Source organism: Pempheris klunzingeri, chromosome 8, assembly GCF_042242105.1.
Source record: "Pempheris klunzingeri isolate RE-2024b chromosome 8, fPemKlu1.hap1, whole genome shotgun sequence".
Taxonomy (NCBI): domain Eukaryota; kingdom Metazoa; phylum Chordata; class Actinopteri; order Acropomatiformes; family Pempheridae; genus Pempheris; species Pempheris klunzingeri.
In genome coordinates this window covers 12,496,396-12,511,617 of record NC_092019.1, presented here as the reverse complement: position 1 = coordinate 12,511,617, position 15,222 = coordinate 12,496,396, and the positions used below count along the sequence as shown (strand labels likewise).

At 42.6% G+C, this 15,222-nt stretch overlaps 3 protein-coding genes across 5 annotated transcripts; all 3 read right to left on the bottom strand.

Moving 5' to 3' along the window:
- Nucleotides 1–277: 277 nt before the first annotated feature.
- On the bottom strand, nucleotides 278–2,052 carry LOC139204816 (trophoblast glycoprotein-like). The gene is made up of 2 exons (XM_070834823.1): nucleotides 1,460–2,052; nucleotides 278–1,235 (listed from the first exon to the last, which is right to left on the bottom strand). Exons 1-2 carry the CDS (start codon nucleotides 1,849–1,851, stop codon nucleotides 278–280), a joined length of 1,350 nt encoding a protein of 449 aa, XP_070690924.1. The 5' UTR covers nucleotides 1,852–2,052.
- A 656-nt stretch (nucleotides 2,053–2,708) lies between these two features.
- On the bottom strand, nucleotides 2,709–6,041 carry LOC139205685 (transmembrane protein 222-like). Its single transcript, XM_070835975.1, has 6 exons — nucleotides 5,923–6,041; nucleotides 5,607–5,691; nucleotides 5,357–5,388; nucleotides 5,152–5,248; nucleotides 4,359–4,489; nucleotides 2,709–2,909 (listed from the first exon to the last, which is right to left on the bottom strand). The coding sequence occupies exons 1-6, from the start codon at nucleotides 6,039–6,041 to the stop codon at nucleotides 2,822–2,824; spliced, it is 552 nt and encodes a 183-aa protein (XP_070692076.1). The 3' UTR covers nucleotides 2,709–2,821.
- Nucleotides 6,042–6,700: 659 nt separating this feature from the next.
- On the bottom strand, nucleotides 6,701–14,146 carry wdtc1 (WD and tetratricopeptide repeats 1). Of its 3 annotated transcripts, none has more exons than XM_070835958.1 (16): nucleotides 14,044–14,146; nucleotides 13,413–13,552; nucleotides 13,210–13,293; nucleotides 13,047–13,093; nucleotides 12,385–12,496; nucleotides 11,512–11,699; nucleotides 11,241–11,423; nucleotides 11,010–11,104; nucleotides 10,762–10,877; nucleotides 10,587–10,662; nucleotides 10,386–10,482; nucleotides 10,104–10,274; nucleotides 9,775–10,010; nucleotides 9,291–9,474; nucleotides 8,782–8,974; nucleotides 6,701–8,291 (listed from the first exon to the last, which is right to left on the bottom strand). In XM_070835958.1, exons 2-16 carry the CDS (start codon nucleotides 13,476–13,478, stop codon nucleotides 8,094–8,096), a joined length of 2,046 nt encoding a protein of 681 aa, XP_070692059.1. In that variant the 5' UTR covers nucleotides 13,479–13,552; nucleotides 14,044–14,146; the 3' UTR covers nucleotides 6,701–8,093. The 3 variants fall into 3 exon arrangements, with proteins under 3 accessions (XP_070692059.1, XP_070692060.1, XP_070692061.1); XM_070835959.1 differs by having other exon boundaries at nucleotides 9,291–9,459; XM_070835960.1 differs by having other exon boundaries at nucleotides 9,291–9,456.
- Between the last annotated feature and the right edge of the window lie 1,076 nt (nucleotides 14,147–15,222).

Below are 15,222 nucleotides of genomic sequence, written 5' to 3'. Positions count from 1 at the left end.
AAGTCACGACACTATTAATAAAAAGCATGGAAAGCACAGTTGCCTACGTGTTATATTACTATAAAATGTATGATAAACACACAATTTTTAAGGTGGATTTACAGCTACAATGCTCCAGTGCCTTGAAAACACAAAGGCACTTTTAAGGTGAGATTTAGCCTACAAGTTATAACTGCAGTATGTACACGAAGCTTAGAATTATAGATCTACCAGCATAAACTACCCACATCTACATCTTCCTGCTATTTTGTCAAATTATTCTGGCTTTGTTAAATCATCATAGGCTCGCGGGTGGAGAGGTTGTCATTGGTTTGACTTGTGTGTCTGTGGGAACAATACAGGTGTCATTTGGCAGAGCTAATCCTAAATGCCCCCGTGCGATGGTGCCAGCGTTATCTGCCGAGATGTGCCCCAGTCGAGGGTCTGAGTCAATCTCATATCGGTAGTGATATCCCTCCAGAACGTCCCGACATGCATCCCTCATTTCAATGATCCACCTCTTCATACCTTTGCGATTCAGGTAGAGCACAAAGAGAAAGACCATGCCCACAAACCCCAGCACCAGCCCTAAGAAGACGTAGGATGTCTGGAGGGTGAGGTCAGCCACCTCTGCTTGGACTGGAACAACACATCCAATGGCCTGGACATCGAGCCCCCGCAGACGAGCGTCACTCAGCCGTCTCGGTGAGGCACACCTTACAGCATCCGCATCCACCTGAGCTCTCGTGTCATTCAGCCAAGCCACAAAGTTACGGATGTCACAGGAGCAGGAGTAGGGGTTGTTGCCGAGAAGGATCCGGACGTTCCCAAGCTTCTCCAGCTCTTGTAGAGCATCAGCCCTGAATGTCCTGAAGGCGTTGTGTGTGAGGTCCAGCACCTCCAGGTGGTTCATGCTGGAGAAGGTTCCACTGTAGACCACCACCAGAGAGTTGTTGGTGAGGAGGAGCTGCTGCAGGTTGGGGAGGTGGGAGAACATGCCCGGGGGCAGCAGGGTGAGGTGGTTCCCCGACAGGTCTAGGCGGAGGAGCCCCCCGAGGCCTCCCCAGCGCAGAGCCGTGGTGAGGTCTGTCAGGGCGGTGAAGTTGTACAGCGATCGGCTCAGGTTGAGCTCCTGAAGGGGACTGCCGGGTATGCTGAGAGCTTCTGGGTGGATGAGAACCAGTTGGTTCCCACTGAGGTCCAGGAAGCGCAGGTTGATGAGGGAAGAGAAGCTGTGGGAGGCCATCTCTGTGATCCTGTGAAGACGACTGACACTATAACATCTGTCCTCAGACATTTAATATTACATGCATGCTCAGATACAGCACAAGCATCGCACTGCACAAAGTAAACAAACCAAAGCCACATTCAGAGAAAAACATTTATTTTGTTAGATACACATCCAGATAGTTAGTCACATTACTCAAATATGGCTTAATATACATGAGTGAAACAAGAAATCAAACACTGACATTCTCACCTATTATTGCTTAAAATGATGTTGGTGACATTCTCCAGTTCAGTAAACGAATCAGGTCCAATCTGGTTTATGTTATTCCCTGTGATGATGACAGTCCTTGTATATCCTGGAATACTTTGTGGCACCTTGAGCAGATCCTTGGACACACATTTCACTGTGCGAGTGACGGCGAAACACTCGCAGCCCAAAGGACACTCCGAGCACTGGTACAGCGCACAAAGAAGGATTCCCAAAAACACTCGGACTGCAAAAACACACATCTCTAAATTATAGCCAATTAAAAAGAAAGAGTAAAGAAAAAAAAACTTAATTCCACATGAATTAATGAGCCAAATTCTAAATGCAGCTTTTGTTCTCAGACTGATCAAATGCTGCACAGGCGGCTCCAGCATCAGCCCCTCTGAATCTGCTCCACTCTGGGAATAAAGGTTCCCGTAAATTGATGAGAGTTCAAAACAGGCAGAATCTGCTGGATGAAAAAGGTACGTGGTTCCCTTAAAGGTACAGAGGACGATTAGGGCATCCACAGCGTGTGACCGACACCACAGTCTGCCGGGGGAGACATAAAAGGCTTTGCATACAGCACATCCAAAATTAAAGTTACAGAAACAGACATATTAAACTGGGTACATAGCATCATAAACAAATCAGTAAAATAAATAATAAATAATGTAACATAGTATTGCTCATGATCTGTCTAATACGGATCTGAGTTATAGAAACATTCCAGCATGAAGATGCACAGTTAGAGAGCATTCAAATTCTGTCTGGAGAAAAGCAAATAATACACTCATGGTAAAGAAAACACTTCAACACGTTTGTCTTAACACACCAGAGGAAAAAAAGGACAGAAGTGAGGACAATACCACTATCCATCACATGTGGGTCCTACATCACTCTATCTTTGGTGGCGGCTCATATCTCTTCTCTTCGCTCGCAAATAATTGATGAATACTTTCAGCATTAAGATTTCGTGATCCATTTTGTGGCGATTCATCACTGAAATATACATCAGCCGGTCTGGAAAGGTTCATCACTGCCGTTCTTGAGAAATATGTGTCTGGATTGAGAACTGTATTTCATCTGCTGTAATCTGAGAAAGATCGCAGAGCACGGGACCCCCCAGGTGAAAAACAGCTATGGTAAATTTCTGAAGAGGTGTTTTGTTGGTGTGCATATCACTAAATCATAAATACTTCATAAAGAAAAAAAAACATTTAAAACATAAATTCATCAACACTACCCTTAAACACCCTGCTAGAGCCTAGGTCACTAGAAACCATTAACACTGATGAACAACTGACAATGAAGTCCTTCATCTGGAATAATCGTACAAACAAATGTCCTGTGGAAACACTTCATTCACTGTAGGTTGAATGTCAGGATGAAGGTGGCGAGGACTCCGCAGAGCATGAAGAAGGGAAGCCAGGTCTTGAGGAACGCTGCCCAGCTGAAGGATACAGAAAGGATAATGTGTGTTAGAGGAACCATCAACACCTGGAGGATGTGAGTGTGCCTACGTGTGCGGCAGGGAACGTAAAACACCATCTCTCGTATATTTTCGGACAGACAAGGACGCGCGAGGTGCGTTGAAGTATCACATGGCCCGTTCTCTTTACTCCCAGAGGCCCACAGCTCCCCTCTCTCTCCCCCCTGAACTCACCCCCGCGTACTGTCCTTTCCACCCAGCCGTTGCAGGGAGCCCCACCGGAGAGGTGACCTTCAGCGGTGACACAGAGGGGGAGCGCTGCTGTCAGTGATGAATTACACGACTCCCCTTCTGTTTAAAAGACTCCTGTGCCGTGGGAGTTTATGTGCAGAGGCAGCACAAACTGTGACGCCAGCGTTCGCTATGTGGGTCAGCGGAGAATAATGAGGGGGGTTCTCTGAGCCATATGTCTCTTAATGCTCACAAGCAGCAGAGCAATTTAACTTTCTGATGAAGATGCTTCGGGGGTGTTTGGCCCAGTATTGTTTGTAACCATATTTTCTGCTACTGCTCCCTCTGTCTTCTCTGTATATACACGACACTTATCTACGTATATGGAGCACGTGTCTGTCTGTCCTGGGAGAGGAATCCCGTCTGTGTTGCTGTGTGTTTTCCTGACCTGAATCAGGGGTTTAAGGATAGAGGGGTTCAGTTGTTGTAGAGGGTGTATGTTGTACAGATTGTTATGCAGTTTGAGGCGAATTTGTAAGAAGTAAAATCATCTCGATGTGACAAACAGCACAAACAAAAACCGGAAAGGCAGATTTTATAGATGTGTTCCCTGCTTATAAACACTACCATGCCGAATGCTTGGCGGATGCACTGCCACGAGGTTTTGATAGTGTGTCTGCGGACAGCTGTAACTTAGATTGTGGAGTGGATAAACCGTCAGGGTCAATGGTTCAATCCTACAAGTGTCAAGACACTCAACAGTCTGCCAAATGATTGGTATGTGATTGTAATACAATGAGAGCTAAATCTGTTAAATGTTAACCAAAAAATTGCTGCTTTATCGTGAATTTTAAAATTCATGTTTGTGTTCAGAGGTTCTAGTAGAACTGGTTTACGTGGTTTAATGTTCAATAAACACCGTTTTTCTCATAGCAGATGTGGCTGCAGCAACTGTTTTTCAGCCTTTGTCTGAACGCTCCATTTTAGAAGAGCGGGACAATCTGCTGCTTCGCTCTCGTCTTCGACATCTTCGTGTTAACGGGAGCTGGTGTTAGTGAGGCAATGGCCGACAGCGAGGTGGATTATAGTAGTGCATGGAGACAGATTAAAGAAACACTCTACAACATAATGTATTGAAAACCTTTAAACGAGATGCTAACCCAGCAGGACTCTGGTCCTTCACGCCAGCTGTTCTTAATGGTAATGCCACAAATGGCAGAATGCGGCTAAAACACTCACCTCACATGTTTTCCATGAATGAAAGCCAACACACACAGGTTCACCATGTTCCACGACGAGCTGTTGTCGTAGCGCATGAGGTTGAGGGCCATGGCAACGTGGGAATGGCAGTTATCTAAGCACAGATTGTGCTTCAGCAAAACAAAAAAAGTTATTATCACTAGATGAATAATATTGTGAAAATACATGTATCAAGACATTTCATGCACTGGTCAGTTTTTAAGATTTTGGGTTAATTTAATTCCATAGCACGTCTTCTTTAAGACAAGTGAAAAGAAAATGTCCAAAATACACAGGTGTTTATTTTACTACACATTGTCAATATGTGTCTGCGGATTTCTCCTGAATTCATATTTTTAAAGGGCATTTTCTCATTTTTCTCAGGCTCTGAGACAGAAATCTCCACTTCAGTAGCACTTGCATACACCAAACCTTCCCGTTTTATTCCCAACTATATTCTGAGAGTTATATAACAATTTATTCCCTGTGTGTTTCTTATGGCTGTTGACAGTATTCTCTTATTTATGAAGCGCTAAAAACTTTCCTTTGTAAAAACATTTGGCTCTTTATCAAATGTTCAGATTTCTGTTCTAGACATATATGCAAATGAGGGCATATTTAATTAGATAATGCATCATTTGCAAATTTAAACATTATAGAAAACCTGTAATACAAAAAATACATGTTTTCATTAAAATAATCAACTGGGAAACTTTCATGGTGATACCAGTTTTTTTTTTATTCCCTATTCACCTGTAGTATCTTGCCTTAAAGATCCTGAATACTAACATACCGGCCTGCATTTGTATTCCTCAGATGCATCGAGCACTGCTTTGTCCCATGTAGCAGCACCACTGCCACACACTTTGTCCACATCAAGCTTCCAATACCTGCAATATTAGTATCAATCAATCAATGTGTTTATTTAAATGTGTGATTAGGTGAGATATCGTTGTTGAAACACTATCAAAATACAATATTTGGATTAATACACTTACTTCGTTGGTCTACCAAACCCCATGCTGTCCTCCTGGAATACATTTTGAAACATTTAATTAATCATATAAGTGAACTTGAGTGAGTTTGTGAGTTCATCTAAATGCAGAAGATGTCAGAAATTATAATCAACTCATGTTTCAAGGCATTTTCCTGCCTGTCTGACTGGAGTCTGGTGTGAACTGTCACATGAGGTGAAACTGACTATTGCAGCTGACAAATACGCAAACAAACCAGAGTTCAAATACTCACAGAGACGAAGTATGATCCTGCAAAATCTCGTATGACCCCCGAAGAGGTGCATATACCCATGTGACCAATGATAGGGAGCACCCACCTGCAGAATGCACCCAGAGGACAACAACACACCGATAAATGAGCCAATTCATTTACGTTTGATTGTGAATACACACTGTATAGTACATTTAGTGCAGTCGTTTGAGAAAAGGAGACGGATAACATGAGATCTAAGCGACGCCTAACACAAATCTGCTTCATGTCAGCGGACGTGTGCTAACCTGAGGCTAACCTACCGACACCAGGAGAACAATATGCGTTAGCCTCTTACGATAAAATGGGAATAGGCGTCCAGACAATGCAGAAGGGGTAGCGGCTGCTTTTTCTGTCGCTTTTTGAGAAATCGCCGTGGTAGTTCACCATCACGTCGGTCTCGTCCACCTCCGCCATCACTGTCCGGAGTGACAGGGGAAGATTGTGTGACGCACAGGCGGCGTGAAAGCGCCAGCGCGCAGTCGTCCGTGAACGCAACACCGTTCATTTGTACCGCAGCGTGTCGTCAGATTATACCAAAAACAGCAAGATTCACTGGTTTTGAGCCTGCCTGTCCCAAAGAATTGATCTATCCTGTCTTATTTCACAGTATAAATGTCTACTTTATACTGCTGAATGTGCTCGTGTGTTTGCCATTTTTCAGGCTTGGAGGCTCTGTGTTGTGTCAGCCCTGTTTGGCACCCAAACCCACTCACATGCTCTCTCAGCCCTAATGTTTATGACTGAAACCTCCACTACTCCTGAAGCTGGGTCACCTCATTTCTGTACAGTATGTGGGGCAGGAGACATTCCCCTAACTACTCATGCTTGTGATGTACTGTGTATTCACATTTGTTGCCTAATAGTCAGCAGAACCGGGGAGTAGAGCAGACACTGATGAATGAGCAGGATATCAGATAGTTCATGGTGTTGCCCCACCTACGGTACATCTTCCCAACCTAGTTAGTAATGTGTCAGTGCTGCTGTATCTGTTGTGTATCTAAAGGGACAAACGATTCATCATGAATGTTCACACTGACAGAGCAAAAACAAAAGAATTCAGCAAATGTGTTCAATAATTTTATTCTTCACTTTGTTGCAACAAAGGTTATTATGGGATCCCTCAAAGAAAAACAGAGTATCTCAAATTAATGAACAAAAGTAAAACACATCGAAGCCTAGTGTTGCATCATGTTGAGGATCCATTTTCTTAACATTTACCCTATTTGAGAGCAAAGAAGACCCAATGAGCTGCTCTTTGAGCAACGGATTGGATGGCTCTGTGTCCTTATTTGCCCACAACTATGGTCAGAGAAGCGTCATGCAAGCAGGACTGAACACCTGACTGCAGCAGAGGACTAGTGCTAGAGCCACACAGCTATCAGGCAGGAACCCTATCTCCACCCAAATACTTAGCGGCCAGCTGCCACTTACCGAAAGTTAGCATCTGTGTCCCACTTATAGCCAACAGAAGATTCACACTGATTGATCAAGCCAAACAACTTTTGGAAATCAATGGTACTAGTTTTAAAACAAAAAAAAACCTGTATTAGAAAGTTTTTTTTTTTTTTTTTTACAAATATCTCTTTGTTGATATCCTGTTGATCTTGTCAACAATCTATTGTAGTAAAACCTCTTAACTAAAAGGAGCGTAGTATGCCAAAATTATGTTTCAGTGAAACAAAGAAAGACTTAATTAATCCTTGGCCATTGAAATGATAGGTGACAACCTTTGGCAGAAGAAACCACTTGTTTTTTTTTCCCCCCTGACAGTTATAAACTAAACAAAGCTTATAAATACATTTCATTGGCGCAACATTTGCAAATTTCACAACTTTTGTGACAATTAATTCTAGGCTTCATGTGACCAAAACTCCAACTGAAAATATGATCAAGTCTAACTCAGAATCAATGACTTGGGTGTGCAGCCTTTCTGAGATGAGCGGGCACTAAGACTCTCAGCTCCAACTGAAGAGCAGACAGGAGACGCAACAGAGCACCGTCTTCTGGTCTGTGATCCGATCCTCCATGGAAGACGCTGCGACTGACCTGAAAACAGGTCGCCCGAGCGCAGGTTTCTCCATCTACATGTTGTGTGTCTCTCCAACATAAACCTGAGGAGGGATAAGTGCTGAACTCCTCCTTCTTCGTGAGAAACTGGGGAGTGACGTGGAAGGTGCTCTCCTCAAAGGTGTCCCCCTGCCCCCACAGGGTGGAGGGAGAGGCTGAGGTGTTGTCGGTGCTTTGAACATGGGTGTCTTCTCCACCCTCCATGAAGTCCTCTCCCCAGAGTGGTCTCCACCAGTCCTCTCTTTGGACAGGGGAGGGCGATGCATAGTGCAGAGATGTGACATGACATTCACTCAATGTTTCTGTCAGATAGGGGGGAGGGGGGATTAAGATTCAAACAGGAGCTGGGAGAGTGCTTTGCTTCCTACATCCATTCTATAGAATGGCTGACAAGTTTGTTTAGCTTGGCCGACACTGCACTTGTCCCTCTGAGCTGTCTTCGTCATCTGAGCCATCTGGGCCAACACCACGCAGGCCCGTGATGCGATATCCCATGTTGAGCAGCATTACCTCCAGCGGATCAGCATTCATACGTCGCTGGTTCGCCTGAGCAGCACCATCCATGTCCTCCACCACTCGCCCGTTCTCACTCTCTGTCTGTGTTAGACAGAGTAGAGGGAGGAGAAAGAGACACAGAATAAGGTGTAATGATAAAGGACTGTTAAGTCTTATTCTTATTTAACATGCTTGACATTACATGATAACAAATTAGAAGAATACTTTTTTCACTGAAATGCAAAGGGTCCGATTTAAGGAATCAAACATTATACACATAACGGATCAGGAAGAGCTGCCCCATGCCAAAAGCCTTCAGAAAATGCAACCTTGCATGCACATTGGAGGACACAACCAGAATATATTTTGCGGATATCAATATATATTGTTCAATGGTGCATTCAGATATTCACCATTAATCTGTGCAGTCACAAAATGTCATTTTTACAAACCACATAAACAAATATTGTACTCTTCCCATCTGACAAATCAATAACCATTTTGCAATTATGTAATGAAACCATGACACACACTGAAACTGAACTTTTCTCAAAAATATTACAAAATTCTATATAAGCAGACTGAAGTTTACCTCTGGTCTTGGGTTCCATAATCGAACCACAGGGTCGATACCACTAGTAGCAAGGAAGCAGTAGCTGGGGTGGGGCTGCAGGCAGTTGACTATGGACTCGTCTCCCTGCAGGATCCTCACCAGATTAGTCGTCTCCTTTTCCCAGATAAAGAAGGAGCCGTCATCCGAGCCGCTGACAATGTACTGCCCTTTGCTGTGGCGAAAAATAAACCATTCAGACCTGTCTGATGAGTCATGTGCTTCACTGAACTTCCTTCACAGAACACTTGAATGTACAGGTTTGTAATTGGGGCTTTTCCAGTTATGTGAAAGATACAAGTCATACCAGGAACTGAGCTTTGTGTTACATTATGTATTATTATGTATTAATAATTATGTATTGTATTACATTCCTTACTGCCTACATTTATGAATTACAGCCACATTCCACTGTAGAGTTATTGTTCTGGTCTAAGCCCATGACTGCCCCCTAGTGAGGTCTCAGCAGACTGGGAGTGAGGTCCACTGACCTTCCAAAGAAGTTGGCCTCTTTGATATCAGTGGTGGTGTTGCAGTGACCACAGTATCTGTGCTTGTAGTCAAAGCTGCACTCTCTCAGTCCCAGCTCATCTTCAGGGATGGACTCCTTCAGACTCAATGAGTGGAACCGAACAGAGCTGTTGGCCTTCTTATCTTCTGCTGGTGAAGAAAAATCTATATATCACACTTATTACCACAGAGACATTCAAATACATTTACAACCAAAGGAAGGATGTTCCTTACTCTTGAAATGCTAAACTAACACATATACATATAGATACACAAACAATACAGTTGTTTACTTACAGTAAACAAACATCAGTTTCTAAACCTAAAAAATTGCTTTAGCTAGCTATATTTAATTATTTATTTACCAGAATGATCTAGTGTGCCTGTAGATTTTTAAGATCAAACTGTGCACATTTGTGTTTAACAACTAAGAGTTACTGCAAATCAGAATTAATTCTTTTGTACCTGATTCTGTCTTGGAGAAGAGAGCAGCCTTGATGTCTTTATCCAAGGCATCACAGGCACTGCTGTGAGCCTGCTCCGGAAACTTTCCTTTAAAATCATCCAGACACTCCAGAGCCTCAGCCACATACTTAAGCTCAAACAGGCACCGTGCCAGCCTGAAATGAGCCTTCAGGTGACCAGGGTTTAGCGTCAGAGCCTTCAGACAGTCCCTGAGGGCATCATAATGGTCTCCGTCCCTGTCAATCACAGTTGTACACAAACACTACATAACTGCTTTCATGGCCTTCGGGATTAGAATCATCTCGCTGCAGTGACACAATGATGCGTACCACTTGCGTTTCATGTAGGCTGCAGCCCGATTCCCATACAGCATGGCGTTGCAGTTGGCCTGGTGAATGCCTAAACTGTACAGCTGTATGGCCTGCGTCCACTGCTGCCGTGCAAATGCATCATTAGCTTGTTGCTTTATCTTCTCCAAGTGAGGAGGGAGCTCAGTAGAGCTAATTTGGAGAGAGCAGAAGAAAGATAACTCAAATGGGTGCATGCTAAAACCTTTAAACAGTCAATCTGTGTGCGGAAACCAAACACCGACAGGGTAAAAAGAAGACTACCTGGAGCGTGTCTTGCTTCCAGCAAATCGAATATGGCTATTTGGAAAGTGAATTCCATTGGAGACGCCATTGGTTGTCTTTCCGTTCTGAACATCTCCTGGGAAGCCAAAGTTTATGAAACCACCAATAAATAACGTGCTTAATCACATCTGTGAAGCACCATTCAAGACTTTTTGTTATTTATGACTGACAGAGGCCTACCTGTCGATGACTGGCACTTTTTTGGCAGCAAGAAGGTGTATGGCCTCTGCTTGAACGTCAAGTCAAACAGATACACCTAGTGGAACCGTAACAATAAACCAAGCCAAAGTTTAAACACTAACACTTAAATTAATAGCTCCTCTCACCATCCATTGTTGATTCTAAGAAGCATTACCTGTTCCCCACCCATGTTAACGAGCAGCTCAGTGCCATCTGGACTGAAGGTGACATAGGTAGCCACAAGGACCCTCAGGCGGTTATTGTAGTCTGGGAGTTTCACTGGCAGGTGTCCTGGAGCGTTCAAACACAAAGTAATGTTATTCTCTGCAACCTGCACATCTCCTGATGTCGTTACAACATAATTAAAATACAAGTGTTCGCACTAAATGAATTCAATACCAGACTATTGAGCCATATATGCACCTGCAACATAATACTGCCCAGCTCCCTCTGGGATGGGCTTCTGCCTGTCACAGAACGTGTGCACAGCTGCTGATGTGTTCTGACTCAGAGATTTCCTACAAAAGAAAAAAGAGAAACTTGGTGAAAATCCAGTTGTGCGTGTATGTCAAAACCTGGAACGGGTGAATGTACCACATCTGAGTGGTTGTTTAATAATTACTACCATTGAGTGAAATAAAAAGTGTAACCAACCTGTAGTTGTGAATCATCCTGATGTCATAAAGGCGAACAAAAGGCCCATTGGCTCCCACTGCCAGGTAGTTGTTGTCCCGTGGGTTGACAGCTAAACACTTAGCCTCAACCAGCTGACCGCAGAACTCTGTCAGGTCAATCAGGACCTCAGAGCGTTTACTGCTCTCCCTCAAGTCATACTGTCTGTAATGAACAAGGAGAAAGTCTATATAAAAACCGGGACATCCTTTGACTTTGTCAAACAAACAAACAAAGATTGCCATGTTCTAACCTGATGATGCCATCCTCTGCAGCGCTCCAGAAGGTGTTGGGCCACATGGGTGCTGTGGCGATGCGTTTGACTCTATTGGTATGATCAGAAAACATGTGGATGGTTTCCTTCACTGTCAGGTCATGCACGTGGACCTTTGTGTCGGCTGCGCCCGTAACCAAAATTCTGTCCCCAGAATGAGGGAGGAACTGTTCGGTCAGACAAAAACACCAGAATGAAATAATAAGTGCAGACAATGTTTCAAAATGGCTTTCCTTTCAAGCACACAGACCGATTACTAAAGTGTTGACATGTAGTACAAACAAACCATTAATATTCCAATTTCTATGCAATGAATCTACATCTTATTAATGGATCCACATTATCTCACAGTCTTACATTCACAGGATTTCTGTCATGAAGTGGTGCACACTTGTGGCAATAAAAACAGCAACAAAACTGCGCTTTGAACAGCTTCAACATAATCAAACATGAGCAAAGATGCTTCTCTACTAAACATGCCACTGATTAAATGACTAACACTGCCATCTAATGTACAGGAAGAGAACATCTGTTGATGACTTTAGGGTGAGGCAGGTGAGGCACAGCAAAGTATCTTACCAACAGAGCATTTTTACACATGACATCCAGAATTTCAATTGCTTTTTGTGTCACAAATTGTGATTGTGAGTCAAAGATAGAAATATGTCTTATGGTTAGAACTGGCTGTTACCATAATGGAATAACACAACTAGAGTATGATGTTCGATTGGGCCGCACGTTACTCACATCGCTTCCTTCGTCACATTATGACATTATGATTGTCAGTGCACATGTAAACACAGCCACTGTACATGATTTCAGCCCGCTTTCCATCTTGCCATTGATTCTTACCTTCACAGAGAATATATTTGCTGCATGACCTGTGTGCATAGTTGTAAGTTTCTTATGTCTGAATGGATCCCAGATGACGGCATGTTGATCATCTGAGCCCGAGGCCAGTAAACTGAACACAAAAAGAATCACCAGGACAAGTCAAGCAACATTTGTTTAGGATCTTCGCTACAAATACCATTTTAAATCCTATATTGTATAACAATAAAACACATTACATGTATTAACACAGGTATGGGGTTAACAATTAGGACAAATACACCAGGGATAATGATGAACTGAACCCATTGCTGGCAGATTTTCCTTGACAATTTCCCGCAAAATTAAATGTATTTTGTTGATTTGAATCATCGTCTCTTTGGGCACTGAAGGTGTCACACGTGAGGCAAATAATTGACTAGTTAAAGAAAAGTATTTATAGGCACACATAAACAACAACACTAATACTTCTACTAGTAGTGTCATTTTGGCAATAAGCAGAGCAGCAGCAATGTTTAGAGTTGAAACACAAGAAGAACAGCATACTTATTTTATTTGGCCATACAGCCTTTTGTATGGATACAACCTCTAGCATAGTTATATGGTGTTTTTACCCAGCCAGCGATCCCAAGTCAGAGACTATAACTGTATATAAGGTGACATTTTAGGCTTTTAAGACTTACTCTCCTTGTTCATTCCACTCCAGACAGTTCACACAGCCAGTGTGGCCCTGTTGAGACAGACAATATAAGAGATGATAAACAAGATTATCTTATCAGTATCCCTCCCTTTTCACAGATCCTTCCCTCTACACAGACAAACACACACACACTTGCTGTCACTGACCTGAAGCTCAGCCTCCAGTCCGAGTCTCTTGATGAAAGGGTCAGTCACATGATACTGCCTTTGGAAGCCCGGTGCTCTCTTGTCCTGAAGATATGAACCAAATTCAAGATTTGTATTCTATAAATTGTATTTCTATAAACATGACAATAGCGTGTTCACTGGTAGGTGGAGCTCCTGTGATGTGCTGGCATTTGTTTACTCACTCTGATCTGCCTGTGCAGGATATCTCTGGTGATGTTGGCAGCAGTCATGGCCTCACCACAAAACATAAATTAGGGTCTGGGCTGGAGGTTCCAGGGGTCAGAGCTCAGATGACATTTACTCTGTATTTCTCCAGAATGAGCTGTAAAAAACATTCAAACCATTAAAGACAGAGTCAAAATTAGTGGAAGGACGCTTATTACAAGGGACTGGTTTTAATGCCTACAAGTTATAGAGAAGCTGACATTGAAGCACAAGGTGGTCAGCAGGTAAATTAATTATTTGTATAAGGAAATGCATGCCATGTAACCTTAGCTGGTCCACACACTTTGTCAAAGACAGTGTCTTTGCGTCAAACACCAACCAGGCGACCCCGTTAGCTAACTGGCTGTGCAGCTATGTCGGTATTATAATCTACCGACAGTTTCGCAAAACACGGACACTTATTAAAACATTAAGTCGCTGTTAGCATGCCAGCATCGTTAGCCACCTATGCATCGGGCCTGTCGTTTACCAAGTAGCTGGCGTTAGCGCATTTGCGTTACCTTGCTAGCTAAACAAAACGTCCACTTCATGTACCGATAACGATAGCAGCACTTTAATCCTAATTTACGACTGCTGAAGAAATCTCACCGCTTTCCTTGAACTAAAGGGACTTCTGTCAAGAAATGTCCATTTAATAGACGTGGTGAATCCCACTCTGTGTGAGTTTGTTGACAGGGTTCACGCTAATACCTTCTCTGACTTGAACACAAACCTCCTCCCACTGGTCGCATCACGCAACTTTGTTCCGCAACCACTTCCGCTCTTGGTTTATTTCAGAATAAAAGCATGCTCCCCACACGTTTCAGTTAACATTAACATGACATTAAATGACAGTTCTTCTCATTCACTTCAGTAGAAACAGCTCAATTAAGTGACTACAATACACCCAAGCATCGACAATGAAATTGACACCTTTTTAAAAAGCAATACTTACGAATAACAATATTCAGGGAGTAGGTTTACATTACATATTTCATATTATACTACCACTGACTCAGTCTTACGAAGTCTAAAGTGTGCCACAAAGACTTCAGAAGAGGCAACCAAAAAAAATTGAATGACAGGTAAAACATGTTCTGCAAATGAGGACAAAACGTAATGTCAAATCCTGCTCAAGCAGTATGAGGTGTCATTGTGAATGAAGAAACAAAGTGAGACTGTCAACTTTATGTTCAGCGAGCAGCCAGACAAACAAGGAAAGTAGATTAAATGTCTGATCTGGACGTACTTCAGTGGCAGATTTAGGATGTAAAGATTAACTGAACAGGCTGAGTCAGATTAAAACAAAAGACCAGGCTTTATCTGAGGACACTTGTAGCACTGATGGAGAATTTGGAAATGGTTTGGAAATGAATTCATGAATTGGAAAATGGTCTACCAGAAGTAGAGAAACTGAACAAATGCTCTCTTTGCATTGCTTTGGTAATGGTGTTTGGGAGTGTTTTTGTCTTTTACTTTTGAAAAACTGTAAATACAAAAGTAAATATAAACTGTTATTTTTTCTATTATTATTATATCATTTGTGCAATGTGAATACATTTTTCTCTATATTATTTCTGACTTATGTATTATTTCAGAAAAAAGTGCAGCCTTACAAGCAAAAGCTTTGGTGGATGTATAATATATTGCAATTTTGACTATTGTAAGCATGACAGGTCACAAGTGAATATAGAACAAAATGGAGAAATCTCTAACATGACTTGTATTTCTTCAGCCTTTCAGCATCAGTCAAACAATCTTTGACTACCTGCAGTGCTATTTTACACT